At 44.2% G+C, this 21,136-nt stretch overlaps 1 protein-coding gene across 3 annotated transcripts in view; it reads left to right on the top strand.

Annotated features, from left to right (window-relative positions):
• Positions 1-21,136, top strand: part of RASGEF1C (RasGEF domain family member 1C) — a 74,986-nt gene that overhangs the window by 28,467 nt on the left and 25,383 nt on the right. For all 3 annotated transcript variants that reach the window (XR_015703850.1, XM_087753724.1, XM_087753723.1), the window contains exons 2-3: positions 18,349-18,531; positions 20,166-20,288. Coding sequence is in view for 2 of the 3 variants with exons in the window: in XM_087753724.1 (XP_087609850.1) it covers positions 18,355-18,531; positions 20,166-20,288 (300 nt within the window). In the remaining variant the exon portion in view is untranslated. The remainder of the gene's footprint in view (positions 1-18,348; positions 18,532-20,165; positions 20,289-21,136) is intronic.

Below are 21,136 nucleotides of genomic sequence, written 5' to 3'. Positions count from 1 at the left end.
GCTGGGTGACAAGGACAAATATTTTTTGCCTTCAGAGAAACTGAAGGTTTCTCTGTTGTGTGTCACAGCTGTCTGGGGAGCATGTAACTTCATGTCACCTGAGACAAACACAGCATTAGAAATAAGTCTGCTATGGGTTAAGAGCCTCTATCTTGAGGTTATGTGGCTGTTATGCTGCTGAATGTCGTTTTAACTGAGAGTCTCACTCCATCCTTATTTCTTCAGGTGGTGAGTACGCGGTTTTGTTACTGCATGCACATGGAATTATGCACATGGAGTGCATAATTCAGAGCGAGTAAAGATGCCCATCTGAAATCATAATGTGCAACTACATTAAGCCCCATTAGTTAAGAGTTGGACCGGTTACAGATGATGGTAAAATGCACGCTCTATTACTGCATCTGTCTCTTCTCTCTGTGTGTTTAATTTTCTGAACAAAGGGTGGGGAATTAAGAGACACCTCTGATACATTTGCTGCCGTTTTGAGCCAGCCTAGATCTGGGAGAGCAACTGTATTTTAATCAGTTCTGTGAGTCATCACAAAAAACACCAGCTCAGGTTTGATTGCCGAGTTCGTATTATTGCTGATGTGTGAGACATGAAGTAGAAAGAACACAACGTGGTATTTAGCTGCAAGACTGAGCTCAAGATGCTGACAATTTGAAAAAGCTCGGTTTTGACTTCGCGTGCCAAACAAATTTACTGTAGGAAGAACACGTTTGCCACACAATGATGTCATTTTCATAGAGTCACTTTACAGATAGTGCCCACAGCTCAGCAGAAAGCTTGGTCTGAATACAAAGACCTCTTCAGGATTCTTCTAAGTCTCCTGGTTGGCAGAAAGCCGGTACTGATGTGATAGTGAAATGCACGCACATAGCAAAACTACTCATCCGGTGAAATTCCTGCCTGAACTCACTTGCAGATCAAAAGTGTCACTGAGCTGCCTGGAGAAGGTGAAAATTATCAAAGATTTGCAGATGTGAGAGAGGGAGAGAGAAAACAAATCATAGGATTCTAGAGAGGATGGAGACATGGTGCTGGAACAAAACCTTTCCTTGTGGGAGGGTCATTTGGAAATTGGAAGCTCCTGGAGACTTTTGTAAAAAATGGGCATTGAATAATGGTGGACCGAGCTCTGGAATAACCTCTTGAATCTGGCTTCTTATGGTGTGCGGTGTGGCAGCGGAGCAGAATGAAGAGATGACGTAACATGAAAAGGGATGTTTTAAAAGTGGAGGATTTGGGAATTTCAGAATTAAGTTCCCACTGAGAAAGGACTTGGCTGGTTAAATGGACTACAGTCCTGGAAAATGTTGGTGATTTGTACCATATATAAGATGGAATTTTTTTTTTCTCCCCAAGTAATATCTGGTAGCCATCTAAATACTCACTATGTTAATAAAAATTATGAATAAGAAAGCAATTACGTATTTATGGAACATGGGCACGCACTTAAAAATGCTCTGGACAATAAAGAGGAATATTGATCATTAGTATGGTAAAAGAGACATAATGGGCTAAATAACTTAATTTCCCACACACTTCTGGATTTGCCCAACATGAAAGATTTCACTGAAATGATCACAAAACAGACTGAGATAATCTTGGCCAATATCTTCTTTTTGACAAAACAGATTCTAATAATAAAATCCTGCGTTTGATTGCTTAGCCCAATGAAAAGCTTTTGGTAATCCTTCCTTTTCATACTGTTTAATAGGCTGTAGCAATATTGCCAGCCAGTCCCGAGCAGGAGGGGAAGGAGAGTTTTGTGCTGGCCTTGGCAGGAAGGTCGGGGCACAGACCTGGCTGAAGCTGGTGACGCTTGCAGGGATCAGCTGAGCGGATTATTAAACATGCAGAATAGAAGTGAATCGGAGTATTGGTGTGAAGCGTGGGATCTTCACATATATATGTCTATTTAGAAGATAATACTCGAACAAAATACTTATTACAGCACAGGAGGAAATGAGGTATAGGCAAACTCCTCCTATTTCCCAAAAGGGCTCCCATGCCAGTACTGGCAGGGACCCGTGGCCCTGCTGAGATACAGGGAGGTCTCCAGGTGAGGTGACGTGGCTGGAGGCACCCACTGCTTTGGGTGTTTGCAGAGTAGGTCAGTTGCTGTTACAGCTGTGCTTTTGGACACTGCAGCTTCTCTGGAGTTTAATCTGTTAAAGCTCTCTGAAGAACTTAAATACCCAGAGCTCTGTCTAAAGCTGAATTCCGTCTTGTCCTGTTCTTGTAGCATAATGTGGTGGTTTGTTTTTTTTTTTTTATTATTATTCGCTGACCTTTAAAAAGCACCCAATTCTACCATGTTGTTTTAAAGCTTGAGTATTTCATTTTTGTGGATATTTTAAGCAGGGATTCTTGAAATCCCTAAAAAAACAGCTTGTTTCTCTGAGTCCCAGGCATGTCTGCTGAAAACTGTGAATGTCATAAGAAGCGACTTCACTGTACAGGCTGCCCAAAACAGACATATTGATGTTATTTAGCCTTCACTTGCCAAGTTGAGCGTTAGGATTGTGTTTTCACATGCGAAGAAGCTATCGGCTTTACAGATAGCCATATTTCCATAAGCTGCATTTGGCTGTCACACCTTCTCCTGTAGTCTCTTGATATGCAAACGAGTCTCAGTTATATGTGCTCCTGGCCTATAAACTGATATCCCTGAAGAGTTCCTGATTATCCTTCCATTAACTTTTACTCTCCCCCATCTCCCTCAGGGAGGTAACAAGTAGTCTTTCCTTCATCATGGGTTTCCAGCTGGTTACCTTCCCGGTTCCCTCCTAAATGGATTCTCTCGGTACTTGCGTGTGTCACTAAGGAAATACTGACTGTGAAATTTCAGCGCCATCTAAAAGTACAGCAGGGACTGCTGAAATGGGGATGTGAAAATTTGAAATGCAAGGAAAGTATCCTGGATCTTAAAGTGCCATCCCAAAGAACAGAATAACCATATACCACGTCTAAAGTGTAGTGTCGTAGTGCACCAGGAGACGGGGCATCGCTGTTTGGATATGGCATTTCAACTCCTCTGCTGTACTGCTGAAAACTTTGGTGAAGGCTTGTGTCTGCCATTCTTATGTTTTCTGGTCTAATTAGTATTTTTACAAGCCAAAGCTCTACCCCATGTCTGGGTTGCATTGAATGCTGCACACTTCATTATGTTCCTCATTTCCACAGTTTTTCCTTTATGGAGTTCAGATTGTTTCTTAATCAGATTCTCATACCCCGTGTCCATTGTAGCTGCAGCTGGGGACATCCCAGCAAAGCATTTAGCAATGAAATGTTCATCTGTCCTGTGTCCATCCTTCTCCAAACTCCTGTGACAGTAAATGTTTGTGTGAGTGCAACGTGAGTCCTGTTCCCAAAGACTGGGTCTGTGCAGGGTGTTTGCACTGGGAACCCATCCATGCAAGTTTTGGACACACTGCTGATGTCTTGACCCCTAACCTCTATTATTACTTAAATTCTAAGTAAGTACTAAAATAGTCTTTGAGGCCTCTCTCTCCTAGCACATACTCCTACTTGTTTTATATCCATTTGACAACGTGCTCTATGTTTCTTCTAGTTATTGACTTAAATTGAGCATAAACCAGTGTTTGCTCCTTCCCGTCAATATTATTTGTTTGAAAAAGGCTGCTGGCTCAGCTCCTTTAGAATTATTCAAACTGAAATGATTATTTAGCTGAATAAAGGTTTCAAGACAAGTTGCACATTTCTGGTTTTGGTATTAGCAGTCCTAGAAAATTTGTGAATTCCAGAGACTGATTTTTTAAATGTGTTATCTAACCTCGTTGCTGTAAATATTTACATCAGCAATTGGTTGTATCTGGGGAGCAGAGGTGACTCCCCTTATCCCCATGAAGCAGAAGCATACTTTTTGAATAGTCCCACTGATTTCAAGGGCTTGAGTTTGTGGCCACCGAACAGAAATAAGATCATTAGAGTTTGGCCCCATCTATGTGGCGGTGCCAGCCCTAATTTGAGCATGTGATTCATCCAGTTTCTCATGTGGAGTGGAAAACCAAGGGTTTTCTTCAATTGCATGTATAAATCTATGGGCTTGAGAGATTACAGATGACATTAGACTCTTCCTTTTGCAAATCCTACATATTTGCATATCTGTACATGCATAATTTTACCAGAAAGTCCCCTACAGTATTTAAAGTCCTGTTGTGTATGTCTCTGTGCAGATCTGGAGTCTTTGAAGATTAAGTAAGGGTGAGACATTTAGCCACAGGGTAACAACTCTGGTGTGCATTCAAATTTTGTATCAGGTCGTTTGTTATATTATTGAAATAGTACAATTTTGTAACAATAGTAGTTGCTGCTTTAAAAACCTCACTGTTGCTCAAGCAATATGCAAAATGAATGAATGAATAGAGCTTTTTATGCCCTATCCATAGACAAAACTTGGGATTTTCATCGTGTCCCTGTATAGCATGTTTGGCTTCAAACACTGCGGAGGGGTGTGTGTTTGTCCCCGTCTGGGCTGCCTGTATGCGAAGCAAGCTGCTGCCCTGCAGCCTTGGAAGGTGGGGGGGAGAAAAACTCTGTGTTGTGGCTTCTCAGAGCACCAGAATAATGAGTTAAAGTTCTGTGCTTTCTGGCGGGTCACATCTTTCTGATCTATAGGATTTGCACCCTTGACATCGTCTTTTGAGGAGCACTTCCCAAAAGCATGGAATGAATGTAGAGTATGTGGGAAATATCTCAGTAGTGTGCTCACACAGCTCGAGTCAGCACAGTCTCCCACTGTTAACTGAACGTGTCCTTTATGGAAATTGGCTTTGTAACCCACATTTCAACTGCTGAAGAGTTATGAGATCAGTAAGTGCAGTTCAGAATTTAGCTCATTTTGTGTATATCTTGGACAATATTCACCCCTGGTTTTTATACCACAAAAATCAGTGGAATGATGCCAAGAAAAAAAATCCATCCGCTGATATTTAAAGTTGGATCCTCAAACACACGTGCATTTCACTGAGCTCCCTACCATAGCTCTAGGAAGGCTTCTGCTTGCTGGTTCTTGAAGTTCATAATTTTATACGGGCACTGAGAATAACTAACAATAGCAGATTTTGGATGGATATTAAATCTTGTGTTTCAGGGTATGAACTAGTCTCTAACTAGCAGAAAGAGGCTGCTGCAGTGAGCAAACCATTGCATTTCTGCCGTCCGCAGCACTGTTGCCCCTTTCTGTGATGGCTCCGATGGTGGCCAGTGTGAGAGGCAGGTGGGTGAGCTGGATGGACCGCGGGCAGCTCGGCACAGGTGATTCCCATGTTTCTCTGAGAGCAGATTGCTGATCCCGAAGCCAGAGCATCACATAGCTGGTGCTTGGATAGAAAGCAAAGAACTAATGTCTGCAGTCCCTTTTAATGACAGACTTTTAGCAGTGATCACAAAGTGTCTCGCAGAGTTAATTTTGGCTAATGAGCAATTAGTCAGCTCGGCAGTGACTCCCCCCTGCCCTTTGCCCACTGGGGAAGAGGTGGTTGGGGCTGAGCATGGCACTTCCCTGGGGTGCGAGAGCCCCGGCAGGACCTGCATGGGCCCAGCACCCTTACCTGCGGTGCCTTGGAGAAGAGGCGGCAGCAGAACTTGAGCCGCAGCTGAAATTCCCTCTTTCTGAAGTTGAGGGATTTATTTTCCAGCTCTAGACTTGCTGTGTTACCCTAAATGTCAGCAGAGTCTCTTCTTTTTTCTTTTTTTTTTTTAAATACTTAATGCAGCCAGAGAAAATCTGTCAGCAGAAGACTCCTTGCCTGCCCAAGTGAAGGTTGAACTTGCGTGGGCTGAGCATATTCCAGTGTGAATGTGTTTAAATTTGGGGACAGCTACAGATGACGTTGCTGCTTTCTCGCCTCGTGAGAGAAGCGTGGGGCTGGCGAGTGCCCGAGCGCCGGTGCGTGCCCAGCTGCCTTGGGTCATGCCGCGGCAGTGGGTGGTGGGACTGGGAGCGGGCACAGATGGTGCTCCAGAAGGGGAAATCCAGAAGCTCGTGAGCTCGTTTCTTTTAGGGAGACACATCCATATGTCATCCATACAGCACGAGCCTGCTCGTCAGTCTGGAGCCCTCCGCTGCTGCTAGGATGAAATAACCTAAATCTGTAGCTAAGACCGGATCCTGATGCTGGCTGCACTGGTGTACCCCCTGTGCTCTGTCCCCCTTTCCTGGTAGGGAATAAAGTCCTGTCTTTGAGTGTCATCATCAGTGCCTCTCCAGCCCTGGGGCTGGGGGGATATTTGGGGGAGTTAGCTAGGGAGCCTGCATGGCGGGATCCATCATTGACAGGCTCAGCTCTGACCTCTCGCTTCTTACGCATCCTCTGTCCTGTGCACAGCTCTCAAAGGCAAGGCGAGGACAAGGGATGTGAGCACCATAAATCGGGTACTCGGTTGTCTGTCCCCTCAGCAGGGCACTGCACCCCGAAGCACAGAGGTGCTTGCCACAAAGGATTCCTCGCGGTGGGACATAAATCTCGGAGATGCCTTCAGACCATGGCAATTAAGAGCAAAAATCTAAGAGACGTTTGTGCTAGTCTGGTAACTGAGCATTGCTCAAATACAGTGTAATTAACAGTGGTGATAAATTGATATTGATGACAGAGCTTATGTTGCTCTTCAGAAGGCATTGATGTTTTCTGAGATAAAGAGTAGACCCTCTTCCACTTAATATTTTAGAGAATTGGGAAAGAAAAGAGTCAAATGAAATGTCCCACCTGAACTGGAGCAGTGATAACCAAGTTACTTGAATTGCTGTATTTACCTATTGGGGAGGGGGCATGCATTTATATAAAAATGTGTGTGCCTCTATATAACTGCATATATATATGTAACACCCAAAATATATCATTATGCATTCATATTCACGTGTGGAGTCTGTCTGAGGATATATGTGTATATATAAAAATATGATTTACAGGTTTTTAAACCTCCCTGACAGACTCCAGGAGACCGATTTCTAAATGTATGCTAAGATTTTTGACTAAGAGACAGGTAGCAGTAGGTGCTAATAAATGAAAGAACTGTGAGTGAAATGTTGTGACATGCACCTCTGAACAACCTGTGGAGTGCTGGCAGAATCATCAAACCGAGCTGAGAGTAATCAGCAGGGACTGATAAAGCTGGTCTTGTAATTATTTGTTTGATATACAGCTTTCCTTCTTCCTTCTGCATAAATAGCTGAATTGCTTTGCTTAGTGTGGGAGGGTTTTTATTCCTGTCAGGGCTTGTTCTCACCAAGATGTCATGAGAGGAGGACTGAAGTCTGCATTTTTGTTTTATTTACGGGCTTTCCATGGTAATTTTGACAGCATGCGGTGGAGACAGCATTCATTTAGATGGGGAGAGGTGTCCTTGCTCATGCAAGGCTGTCAGCGTTGCAGGGGCCAGACTCTGCCACGCTGCTTTTAAGCCACTCTGATTCCTCCAGGTTTGGCCTGGAAGAAGCTGTTCCTGAGAGGAGGCGGCTGCTGAGGTCTGAAGGCAGTTGCGATGCCATGCCTGTGTATTTAGATATTAAATAAAATTCCCACACTGGATTTCTTGTTTATAAGTGTGAGTTTGATGATTCTGCGGCCCAGACTGCCCTACAAAACCGCAGAGCCCTTCAGATTGACAACTGTCAGTTATCCTTAAACAACTTCCTCTCCTTAGCGCTTCTACTGCCTGAGCAAGAAAATCCAAGCGTTGACTGATTTCCAGGCAGTCACTGTGGTGGCCCGTCAGCGACGACTGAACTGAGCCAAAAGGCTCCTGTTGATGTCGGTGGTTTCTGGGAACGCTGCCTGCATGGTTTTGTTCCGGGATTTCCCTCTCCGTCCATGCCTGGTTGAGCTCTGACTTCACTTGGGGCAAATTTTGCAATTCTGTGTTTAACAAAAGGTACAATAATTCATTCCCACTCTAAGTACTCTGATTTTCCTGATTCCATTTATGTTCTATAAAGGAAATCCTTCTTTTCATTAAGGAAAGAAAAAAGATATTTTTTTCTTAAAAAAAAAAAATCCTATATACCAGAATAGTTTTTATATTGTCTAAGGGTTTTACCAGGAACTCAGGAGGAAGGGGGAGGTGTAAGGGGAGAGAAGCACATTAGAGCAGAAAATAGATTTCTTAGCCTAAAGTGACAGAAATCCAGACTGCTGTCTTTAGCATACATTTGAGTACTGTCAAGGGCATCTGGAATATATTGGGAGGTGTTCTCCCTCTAATATTACTAAAAATCTGATAATGATGAGGCACAGATATGCCACTGGCCCCATACTTCACATGCACACGCAATATTGGGAAAGTGTCTGAGACATCAGAGGTTGTGTTCAGTCTCATGCCTGGGTCAATGCCAACTCACTCTTACTCAGGAGAAATACTTCAGACTTCAACCAGATTAATGAAAAGAGAAATTGTTCTGAGACTAAGAAAAAGAGGTTTACACCCATTGCAGTTTTATGGGGAGCTGTTCCTGAGTGATTATGGTGTGTCCTTTCAATGCTTTCTGATTCCAGGCAATGATGGCATTTTACAATAAATAATGTGTTCGCCGCTCTGCTTGTTATTGAAGGGCTTTTATTATTGCTGATGTTACATGAAAAAGAAAGTTATTAAAAAAATGTGGCACTAACAAATTGAAGCCCCCAGGGAACTGTTGCCTGAATGGGATTTTGATTGGAGTTCAATTTAATTGGCCATAAATCTTCTCATTTCTGATTTACATTCTACTTCAGACCAGACTACCAAATTCATGATAATCAGGTTTTCATTTTTCTCTATCGAACAAAATACTCTGACATGAGCATAAACAGAAATATTCTTTCAGCAAGGTGACCTTGTTCTTGCTTGCTTCGTGCTGGTAATTGATTTAATGCCTCCTCACCTATAAATTGAGCCTCTTTCTGAGGCACGTCCGTCAGATTTCGAGGTAATTGGTTAGCATAGTTGGTTTTTCACCGTAGGATTTTGGCTGTAAGATATTCCTCATAAACCTCTAGTACAAGACTAGCTGTGATCATTTGCACTGACACAATGGGAGAAATGCAGCTGGTAGACGTACACGTGCCTCTCCTGTTGGCTGGCTTTGAATGCAGCTATGCGCGTTATCTCGGAGAATAAAAGCTCTTGTTCTAGCCCGGAGTAAATATGTGAGATGTAGAGCCCAGTAATTTCTGTGGGGTTTGAGTTGAATCTTCTTCCTGTCACGTTGCAATGTCTTCAGAGGAATGAAGTTACGCTGCAGGCGCCACTCGCACCGGGCCCTTCTGGTTTGGAGGTTTGCTGCAAAGAAGAAGCCAGGATTGGTTTTGTGCCTGCCATGAACGTGAGCCTTTGCTCTGTGACTCGCCTAAGTGCTACCAGGGAGAGGACGGAGATGTGATGGCTTCTCTGCATGTTCTGGGGCAATGTAAATGCTGGTTTGGAGGTGCTGGGCCCAATTTCTGGTCTGAATCTCTGGAATTACTCTTTTGGATTTGAATGCTTTTTCATGGGGAGGTTGGAAGCCCATCAAGAATTGCTTAGTGTGTGTTTGTAGCTGCTTTTTACAGCAGATGTCACTTTGGTTTCACTTTTTCCTTGAAAAACTGGATGAAGAGGGTTTGTGCTTTAGGTGCTTCCCCAGTGCCCCATGGGAGCTGCAGCTCGGTTGCTCTTGTAGCCTGTTCTCCCCAGTCAGAGCTTCCCAGTGCATCCCCTTCCCCACCTTGTGCTGAGGGCTGGGGCTTCGCCAAGCCCTGCCCCTCCTCCTCAGGAATGGGGATGGGCGGCAGCACTCACCTGAACTTCAGGCTCCAGCAACTCCCAGGGCATTTTGGAGTAGTTTGGGAGAAACCAGGTGGTTAGTGGAATTTCTTCACCCCCAAAAGAAATGTTAGAGAAGGAAAAAAACCCCAAGTTTTCCAGGCACCCTGAGGCTCCTGGCCCACATCCCTCCCCTGCTCTGGAGTGCCATGCGCCACAACACACTGTAGAGCTGCGCTCTCTCTCTCCGCTGCTCTGCTCTCCTTTCCCTTACTTTACCCAAAGTTGCTTTTTGCAGTTGTTGGTTTAGATTCGTCAGGAGTTTTCCTTCCCCTCTGGATTTGCAACACCCAAAGGAGGCTCCACACAAGAGAACTGTGGGGTTCAATTCCTTAGGGAAGTGATTTGGGAGGGGAGATGAGTAAGAGGTGAGAACCAGGTGGGATCAAAGGAAATAGAATTGTTGTCTAATTCTGATTAGGTACCCAAAACCCTTAAATTCACTTGCTGCTCTTCAATCTCATTCATGGGAATCTCAGTAAAGTGCCTCAGCTGCTGCAAGGAATGGGTAGGAAGGGGGAGGGAGCCACCCCACATCAAGATGTCGTCATTGTTATTGAGTTTGGAGAATATTGCAGTTAAGTGTTTTTCCCCACCTTTCCCATCCTATGGTTCTTTTCCCTTGTGATTCTTTTGTGCTTCTAAGTTGTGTAGCTTCATTATATTGCTCATTTACCCATTTCCACCAGTATTGGGACTGACAGGTTGAGTTTTCTGCAATCTCACAACTTCATGCACTGTAAATTGAATGTTTTATGGCCTGGTGAAAAGGTGAAAAGAAAGTTACATTTGCTACCAGTTTCCTAATTACATCAGCATCAAATACATTGAGTTTGTTAATGACAGGTACTCTTGCTGAAAAAATGTTTTGAACCATGACCTTGACAACTGGAAGCAATTACTTTGCAGTGGTTTTCCTTTTGTTTTCTGAAACACTGGAATTCTTTCTCTTCTCTTTCCTCTGCTTCCCGCCCTACAAAAGAAATAGAGAAAAATCTGAATTTTAACTCATTATGATTATCTTCCGAATTTTTTTTTTGTCTGCAAAGATGAATAGCTAGAAAATTACTGAAAGTAATGTGAAGAAAAATGAGCGTCTGTTACTGAAGTTTTTGCTGAGCCCACCAGTATTTAGGGCCTGTACGACAGCGGTGGGCAGGTACCGAGGCAGATGAGACCCAACTGTGTCTCATGCTGTCCTGGCTGAGAGCACAGAGCAGGGTTTGTTCCCCAGGGGACAGGGCAGAAAGTGAGTGCTTCATGGGGAACAGCTGAAGGACTTGCACCATGTCCTGACCCACAGGGAGCACATGGCAGAGGTGAGAAGCATCACTGATAAAAGCATCTTCATGCCAAATAATGCGTCTACGAACATGTAAACCCTTCTGGCTCTAGTTTGTGTGTTCAGGCTGTCTGTGAAGTTGTCAATGGGGAGGGTTCGAAACTTGCCTGCACTGTACAACCTGTTCCACAGCGCAGTTGTTTTGGCTCCTTCAGTCGTTACCTACTTGAAGTCTCAGTTTAGGAGTCAAAGTCTTTTCCAAGCTACCTAGATGGTAACTCTGGTTATAGCTTGGACCCCAAAGCCCGATGAGTAGGACGGGGAGTTGGTTCTTCTCCCACCTGTGGCATTAAGTAGATCACCTTTGGCTCCAGTTTCCTATCCTACTGTTTGTCCATCACAGTAGTGACTTTTGTTTGGGGCAGGATTCACCTGCATGTGAATTAGAACAAACAGGGCCTTGGGTTTGGTGGTATTGCAAAGAAGAGATCTGCATGTCTGCTCTGAGCTGCAGGCCTGTGCAGTCCATTAGATTGTTTGGGCCAACATCCATCTAGAGAAGATGCTGGTTGCTTGTGATTTTCTCTTTTCCTGCTGTTCCATCCCTTGATCCCAATGTTTTTGGAGCAGAGCAAATCCTTCAAAAAAGCTCTTCCAATGTCACATAGAGAGATTATTAGGATAATAGGTTTGGTTACTAAAGCTGGCCAAGAATTCTCCAAGATGTTTTTCCAAAACGTCTTAGTGTGAACCATCTTCACTTCCTTGAACTGTCTGGTTTTGGTGAAAGTTGGATCAATAAAGACTTTTGCAGGATTGAGATGGGATGGGATGGGAGATGTGTCCTGCCTCTGTTCCCAGGTGGGAGTAAGAACCAGTCCAACTCACTCTAGATTAGGTATATTTGTTAAAGTCTGTGCCTTGCCAAATTATGTTTGACCTTGAGTCTCCTGTACCCTTGATTTATCCCTTGCTCATGCTCACTGAGCACTGACTTGCACGTCCTGAGTTCTTGCAAGGAGGAGCCCACCATCGTGGTCAGGATAGCAAGTGAAACTGGAGCCTCCCTCGTGGCACAGATGGACACCCCAACCTCCACACCATCCTTTACCATCCTCTGTCTCCTGTAATTCTGGTGGGAGACTGTCAAAAGCTTGTGCCTTTCATCCCTAAAGTGGGAAGGGTTTTATTTATTTTGTTAATCTGAAAGTTAAGGGGGTGGGAAGATAAGTCTACAGCTCCATTCGTCACATGGTACAAGCTCTTATTTCCCCTTGAGAGGCAGAGCAGATGGAAGGCAGAGATGAAATGAAGATCAAAAGTAAACAGTGTGATTAAGTTTTTGATAAAAGGATAAAACACTTATCACATCAAAGCTGCTGAAAAACACATTAAATGTTTCCTGAACATTTCGTGTCCACATAAGCATTAACTCTACTTGCCACGGGGATGTTTGTAACAGCAGGTGGTGGAGTTGGGGAATGCTGGTGGGGTATTTACCCTCATGGCTCTGCTGCAGGTCACCTGGCTGGCACTAGGAAGGCAGAGCTGGCAGCCTGTTAGCCATCCTCTAGCACATCGAACCTCTCTTGCTGGAGATCGGTGGGTCCATCTTATGTGTGCGGTTAGGTGGTGCTTTCTTTAAGCCATGCCCAGCTCAGTTTTCCAGGTTTGGGCACTGTTTTTCTAGAGGTTTTAAGGCACTTGCAGTTGTAGATAGGTGCAGAGTTTGTGGGTGGCTTTTTTCCCAAGTATTGGTGATTGTTTGGTCTCATGCTTTGGCTCAGTAAATCAAGTCCTTAAATATTTTTGTGTAAGCAGCATAATTTGCAGTGAGCAGTGTCTGTGGATTGCCTATTTTCATCACTGTGTTGGAATACTTAGCAGTCCTGGCCAGTGAAGAAAGATATAAAAAAGCAGTATATTGCCATTACTTTTTAATTTCTTTTCCAATCTTATGAAAGTATGAAATATATTAAAAGAATGTAAAGAAAAGGCACTTTGTAATAGTTAATAAAAGCTAAGAATGATGAATCGGAAGAACAGCAAAAAGGAGTAGAGGTAGAAATAAATACAGGAGAAGATTCCGTGTTCCAGTTATTGCCGTAACACCCCAGAAGTGCATTTCCTCTGTGGTGGCACTGGGCTCACTGCCAGCAAACCCAACTTTATCCTCCAGACAAACCACAGTTAAACAAGCTGTTGCTTGAGCTGATGCATTTCCCAATCAGAGAATCCGTGGCTGAAGACACAGCCCCAAGATCTGAGAGAATATTGAGGAGCCCACTATGATCCGGTGTGGCACCGTTGTCCTCCTCATTCCTAGGGGTAGAGGGTCACCAGGACACCTTACTGCAAAGTGCCCCAACACTTGTTGAGGGGGACCTTTCTTGTGCCTTCTTGCTCAGCACCATCTGCACAGAGCTGGGATTATTGATTGCACTGTGCCACTGCTGGTGGTCTTCACCATTTATTTTGGTAAAATAAGTGCAAAATGCTACGGTGCTGGCTCAGTAGCATTTTATGTTGGCTTTGTGCAGATGTCAGTGCTGAGTTCAGCCTGCTTTTTTCTATTTTATAACCTTGTGTTTCTGTAGGCAAGGAAGGAGCCACATGCCCTGCCTTTTTCCACATGGAAGGTCCTGTGTAATGGAAACCTGTTCCAGAAACAGCTTCCCATTGCATTTTCTTTCCTTTTTTTTTTTTTTTTTTTTTTTTTTTTAAACCAGTGCAGAGACATTTTCACATTTCCAGCTCTCAGTCCTTTAGAGCACAGGGATAGTTTTAGTGCCATGTGTGTGCAGCCACCTGTATCATCAGTCATTTTGCATGGCAGGGTGTGGAAGCCTGCCCTTCGCTAAGATTCCTCCGCCAGCAGTGCTCCCTCCAGAGCACTATTTATCAAAGCGGTCCTTCAAGGCACACATTATATTTTACCCTTGTCACTGCCTGTGTGCTGTTAGCAAAGCGTCTCTGCTCCTTCTGAACCCACAAGCATTAAGTCTCGTTTTGGGACCAGTGTGTAGCAGTATATCCTTCCAAAGTCAGGGCACCAGCCCTCCCGTATGTTAACTGCTGGAAATTTCCATGTCTTAGTAAGTATGCATAAGAGCAGCAGAACTTGTGAAACTTGGAGGTTTGGCTTTTTCTGGCATGTTCAGAATTCCCTGTACTTAGCAAGGGTGATGGATGCTGTTCCTTCAGCTAGTGTGTTTGTAAGGTCTCTCACCTCCATACAAGTCCTCTTGAGTCCAGTGACAGGGCACCTCACATCGCTACTCTCTGCCCAGAAGGTCGGTAGTTTGGGTCTTTCTCCTCTACCCGCTGCTCAGCTTTACAGCACGTGGAAGAGCTCAGACACTTTTGAGATCTCTGTATCATCCTGCAAATTTTGGTTGAAATTGGCATCTGAGTTCCTTCTGAAGTGAGAGGAACAGCAAAACATTGTGTGTTGAATTGGACTAAAGTTCAGGGAAGTACTTACGTGCTGAATTTTCACATGCTTAAATCTCATTGACTTCAGATTAAGTCCAAGTGGTCTTCAAGTGAAGTTTTTTGCCATTTTTACCATGTGTGGGCTGTTGTTTCCAGGAAAAGTGGAAAAAGTTTTTACACCCAATATGGATTTCTTTACAAATACCTAATGATCTGGACTAGAATTTTACTTGCTGTGGTTTATATTAAAAAGCGCAGAAGTGGGGCAGTACTGCAACAGTTTCAGACAGGCATGTATTAGAATCATGGAAAAGTTAATCAGAAGGGGCCTCTCTTGGTGTTAGTCCAAACTTCTGCTTGAAGCAGGGCTAACTTCAAAGTTTGTTCAGATTGCTCAGGGCCTTGTCTAGTTGACTTCTGAAAATCTCCCAGGATGGAGATTGAACATCCTTTCCAGATTCCTCTTCCAGGGCAAAATTGGAAAAAACCTGAGGATTTTCTCTTATGTTGAGCTGGAATTTCCCTTCTGCAGCCTGGGGGTCGTTGCTTCTCATCCTGTCACTGTGCTCTTCGGAGAAGGGTCTGGCTCTGTCTACACCGCCTACCTTTTCCATCATCCAAACCACCGTCAGTACAATAAGACAAATCTCCTTGAGGCTGTTTGCTTGTTTGTTTTCCTCTCTCAATGCTTCCCTTGTTGTTTCTGTATTTTGCGAGTGATTGACAGCATATCCTCGTTTTCTGCCTACTGCAGGCAATCACATATTTGGGCTCTTTAAAAGCAAGATCTTGTTTCTATTTAGTGCTTTTGAAAAGAGTACTTTGGAAACTGGATGAACAGAAAAAGAAATGAGGTATTGTGAGAAGAGAAGTCCCTGTCCTAAATTCCTGTCTGCCAAATACTAATGTTAGTTATTATCAAACTTAGTAGTGCAAGAGGTTTTCAGTCTCTGTACAGTTGGCCTTCATCCTGCTGTGAACATGACAGTATCAGTCAACAGTGAGCAAAAAGGTGTGAAGTTAAAACCTTCAGGTCTTCTTCAGTGGCAAGTAAGGTGGCAACCAGGCACCAGCTCAGATATGACACCGGTCTTGCCTGAAAATTTAAGATAAGACCAGGAACTTCATAATAAAAAGTCAAATTTAATTTCTTAACAGTACCTAAGACGGATGTCTCAGTGACAGTTGTACAGCTGTTTTTATTCAGTTTAAAAAAAAAAAAAAACAAACTTTTTCTTAAGAAGCAGTACTATATGTATTTTGGCAAGATTTCTCATGTAATGAGATGCAAAAGTTCAGGCAATATCCTGTTTAGATACGTTTCTATTTGATAATAAAAATGGCGTTGACAGTGAGGGATTGCACTGAATAAATTATTACTTTCAGTTCTGTTTAATGCTGAAGCCAGGATGTGTCCTGTAAGTTCACAGCTGTTTTAACTTTTTCTTTTCCTCATCTAGACAGCTATATGTCCATGAGATTTATTTCTTGATCTATATGGACACGCAGTCCTTCTTGGGATTATTGCCATAGAAACAAGACGTAACATAGAGCGTGTTAGAAGTAACAAATGGGATTTGGCAGTCTTTCCCATTTACTACACAGAGTCTGAGCTGTGAACAAAAAGCAGCAATTACTTGCTCTCAGAGCCTTATTAACAGACATATCTGCACATTCATTAAAACTGGATACTTTAACTTCCATTCTGGCTGGGCTGACATTCAGATATTCTGGTCTTTAAACTAAAATCCATGACATCTATTTTATTTTTCAGTCAAGGCAGGAATTTGTTGGTTTTGACATTTTGGTTCTTTTTTGTTTGATTGCAAATCCTGAAGGCAGCCCTCACTCCCAGCCTGTGCGAGCCTCCCAGAAGGAGATAAGATGCAGTAACCGAACCGCTGGCTCCCAGGGAACAGTCGCTCCTTTGAAGGATGAAGTCACCCAAGTTTTGCTTGTAAAGCCTGATCTCCCACAGTGCTGGGACCCAGCTCCCAGCCTCTCCCAGGCCTTCACACCCTGCCTGGCGTACAGGCACACTGCCCTTCTCGTCCTCGGCAGCCCAGGGTTGCTCGGAGTTGGCAAGTTGCAGCAGCCTGAGCTTGGGGGAGTAGATGGGTAGTGCCAGGCAGAGAGGTGCTTTTGCACTCAAGGATATTTTCACAAGTAAATACAATGTACTGCAAACGTAACTAAAGCTGAGCTGACTGTCTGGGTCACAGCACATTTACCGATATATGCGAGGGAGAAACGCAACTCAAGTTTTTAAGCCAAATCCATGGGGCAGCTTTTGAAGTTGTGTCAGATGGTGAAGGGGCAGAATACTAGACGGAACAGGGTAAAGAACAGAGCAGAGAAATGTATTGGAAAATAAGGCCTATCTGCTGACTGCCTGTGACTGAGCAGCAGGAGGCAGGACGAGTCGGCAGGCTGAGGAGTAGCGGCAGTGTCAGCCTGTGGCCCTGTGCCTTCCTACGTGGGAGGTCGGTGCCGGTGCAGCAGGCCGCGGGGTGCAGATCTTGCTCTTCCAGCAGAGGTTATGCTCAGGAGGGAGAGCCGGAGTCCTGGGAGATGTTTTGTAGCTGCTCAGGGGAATAAAGGTTGGCCCGAGGACTCTTCCCTTCCTTCATCTCTTTCCCATCCTCCCTCACGCCAAGTAAAACCAAATTGCGAAGCAAATTTTCAGGTCACAGAGGGGTCCCTTGCTCTGGGTGATATATTTGCTGACCTGGGAGTGAGCATGCACTGTCCTTTTTCCAGTCCACATCCTATAACACTGCCTCTTGTTGAAAGCGGAGCGGCTTCTGGGGGGATTTCAGAGGCAGCTGGAGATGCTTTAAAGCTCTCAGGGCAAAATCTGTTATCCCCCTGCACCAATTCAGGAACAAACCAACTTTGCTCAAAAGAAGAAACATTAAAAGCTGATTGTAAGCCACAAAATTGAGATGGAGCCTAGAATGCAACCCAGAGAACCCAAAGAACTGATAATACAGGGAGCCTGAACCTGGGCTACATGCCGAGTTTGCCTGGCCTCCTTTTCAAAGGTGCTGAGGACCCTGCATCTCTAGTGAGGTCGATGGGTGCTCAGGATCTTTTTGAAATATTTATTTAGTGCCTAAGTATAGATCTAGGACTGACTAACTTCAGGCTCCAAAAATAGTGCAGGTGTCTGCCTTCTCCCTCTCCCTCATTTCTCTTTTTGTTGCTCTTTAATCTCTTTGTCAGCTCCCACGTTCTCTCTTCCCTCCAACTCCCTTCATTTTTCCATCCTCCTCCAGTTGACTTCTGCTGCTACCCTTTGCTCACTCTGACACCTCTCCTGTCCCATGGGAGCCACAGAGCATTTCTCAAGGTCCATCCTGAGCAAGCCTTGGGTGGCACCCCTTTTCTCTCCCTCTCTCACCCTAAATTCTCCATGCCTCATTCTCAGGGGGACAGAGGTTCAAATGAGCAGCTCTGTTCTGCTCAGGCATCTGCTGAATTCAAGTCCCAAGTATCTTGCCTCTCCTACATGGGACTGACCAAGGCTGGTAGCAAAAAGGGGATCATCAGAGACACTCTTGATTGGGGTGGGAACCCAAAGCAGCTGATGTCCCTTTCTGGCCCAAAAGCATAAATCCAAATGTTCCATTTTCCTGTGTAGTTCCCATCGCAGGCTTGATCTGCCAATGACAACGATAAAAGAGGTTATAATGAAGCAATCATGTTAATTTTGTGAACAGGAAGCTCTCATTAATGGCTTGTGTTTTTCAAATCAACCAGAAGACAGATGTGGCTGTGAATCTGATGGATTTGTCCCTGATGTGAGTTTCTGTCTTTTGTAGGAAGGCATGCCCCAAACGCTGAGTTCTACCAGTATGTTTACCCCATGTGGCTTCAGCCCTCATCTACATACTTCAAAAGAAGATGAACAAGGAGGACTGATCTTCCAGGATGGAAACCTTACCTCAGCATCTCTGGATGCTCTAATCCAGCATCTCATACCTACCACTGATTACTACCCTGAAGTAAGCAGTTCACAGTATAATAAAACGGTTTAATTTTGATGAATTGGGGCCGCACTTTATGCAAAAGTGCAGATGTGTTAAATTTTGAATTAAGAGGGCTAATTTAAAAGCTGCATACAATTAAAGCTAGGTAAATTGATGCATTGCTTTAAATGCTATTTCACTGCTCTATAATTGTTCCCATGAAAAAGCAGATCCCAAACTTGATACTGCCTTTAAATAAGAGAACAAGGCGAGGGAGGGAAAGCTGTGGTGGTGATGAATTAGTGATATATCAGTCAGAGCACTTCAAAAATAACAGTGCATCCCAGAGAGGTTTAGATGAAGACAAGCAAAAAACTTCAAGTCTGAACTGGCATTAAATTAGCTGAATTTCAGCAGCTGCTGAAGTCATCCAGGTTTGTCTGCATGTACAAGGCGTTCCCTCAGTGACAACAGAGATGCTCCTTCTGATGGGTTCATAATTTACCTAGGGTTATATTCACACCAACTTTGCAGTCACTGGACAGCACATCCAGATCCTAATCCTTGCTCCATCAGTGAATATTCAGTGTTTCTTCACCAACAGTGTGAGGATCTAAACTGGAAGCAGTTTTACTCTCCTGCAAACCATTGACTTCACTGCATTTTGCCCATTCTCAGTGGAATTCAGGATGGAGTTTGACTGGAAGACTTTTAAATGCTAATATATCTCTATGGAAAGGTTTTATTTCAAAACACAGAGTAGCATTGACTTCTGGGCAGTTTAGAAGACTACAAAAGTTATCAATGCAGAGCAGACAGCATGTTTTAAATTATCTTCAGCTCAGTTTCTGACCAGCTAAAAATAAGTGATAAAGAAGCATATCAATTAAAAAAAAGAACAGAAAGGCAATAAAAATAGGTAATGAATAGATTAGGCTGTGAGATTTTCATTAAGCAATGTGTGATGTGTAATATTATACCTGCTGCTCTGGAGTGTGGCTAGGTCTGGGGGAAGGAAGATAATCCAGGCGCCGGGAGGGGTCAGGATGAAAACAACTGAGGATTCATGCATATATTTTAAATTCACTGCTGGAATACTTTAAATAATCCAAGGATTTATCCAACAGGCCTGCTTCCCACAGCTTCACAGTTGTAGGACTGCATCTGATATGGCTTGGCTGATAGAAATGAATTTTGGGGAGTTAGTAGAATAAATGAAATATTCCTTAGAACAGGCTGGGTGAGACCTGCAGGGCTATAGCAAGATGTGACTAATCTGGGGGTGTCTGCAGCTCACAACCCAGTACGATGCAGAGATGCCCGAGTGTCTACACGTTTAGCTTTCACTGGCCTCCGCGCATCCCTGGTTGTGCTGTCTCCTATACCTGGGCTCGCTCCTGTAGAGTGACCTACACACTGTCTTTGCTGGGCGTTTGCACAGGGTTTGGGCAACCACAGGCTGGAATTGGATGCTGTGGAGGAAGGAGATGCCACTGCCTCCTGCACCCACTGTAACCTGTTCTATTCTCAGGGTCAGGAATCCTTATGTCTTTTAGACATAAAGGTCTGTCCCAGTGGAAATGCAAAAAACGTGGAGTTTGGGGCTTTTATGGCTAATATTACCAACTGTGCAGCTGCTGACAGCAGGTCTGCTTCTCTTTCTCCCGCAGAAAGCCTATATCTTTACATTCCTGCTGAGTTCCAGACTCTTCATCGAACCCCATGAGCTTTTGTCCCGAGTTTGTCACAAGTGCATTGAGCAGCAGCGGCTGGATGACCCCGTGCTGGACAAGGTTAGTTTATCTTTACAGCAGAAAAATGTGAGGTATTTTTAATGGGCAGAGAATTCTGGGGCTCTGGTGTGTGTCCTTTGCCTCCCTTTGGATTGAACAAAACTTTCTCATAAAGGATGACGGTTGCTGCTGAGATCCTGACATTGAAGCATCCTAGTATCCATGTCCAAGAGCAGTGCTTCAGGCACTAGTCACTTCAAATCTTCTTCTAATTTTCCCTTTCCCCCTGTCTCAGTCTTCCCAGGTGACTTTCCTTCTTAACTTCTTTAAGGCTCTGATGAAGCCTGTGGGATGCAAGGAGGTAGGACATAAACCTCACACACTGTCAGTTGCACACACCACTCTTTCCCGTTTTCACTTAATGCGTCTGCCCTTTTGCTTTCTTGCTTCTGGTATAGTAATATTTCCTCTTGGCCTTACCTGTCACTTTGAACACCACGTAACAGCATGCAGCTACCCACTAACCTCCCATTGCTGGCACCAACAGTTCGTCCGCACAGCCGTGCTGCGGAGCAGCGCTGTCTGGCCCACCAGAAACGAGTTGAAGCAGTAGTGAGGCTGTGACAAGCTAACAGAATGAGAAAATCCAAGCTGTTAACTGCATCGGCGCTCCTCCTGTTTTGCCCTAGGGACTGTGCAGACTGATACAGTGTGTAACAACACATGTGCATCCTCTGGCAGTCCCAGAGATACTACGTTGGAGATGGATCCCACTGGATCCTATTCAGTGCTGGATTCCACCCAAGCTCTCCTCAGTGCATTGATGAAGACCTATCCAGTACATTAACTGGAGCAGGAGATCCATCTTCAGTGCAGTGGAGGGAAGAACATCGTGCATGAGTTGCAAC

This window comes from Nipponia nippon, unplaced genomic scaffold (assembly GCF_047370975.1).
Source record: "Nipponia nippon isolate SJK-2023a ecotype South Korea unplaced genomic scaffold, ASM4737097v1 scaffold_17, whole genome shotgun sequence".
Taxonomy (NCBI): Eukaryota; Metazoa; Chordata; class Aves; order Pelecaniformes; family Threskiornithidae; genus Nipponia; species Nipponia nippon.
The sequence above is the reverse complement of the archived record's forward strand: the minus strand, read 5'-3'. Positions and strand labels throughout refer to the sequence as shown.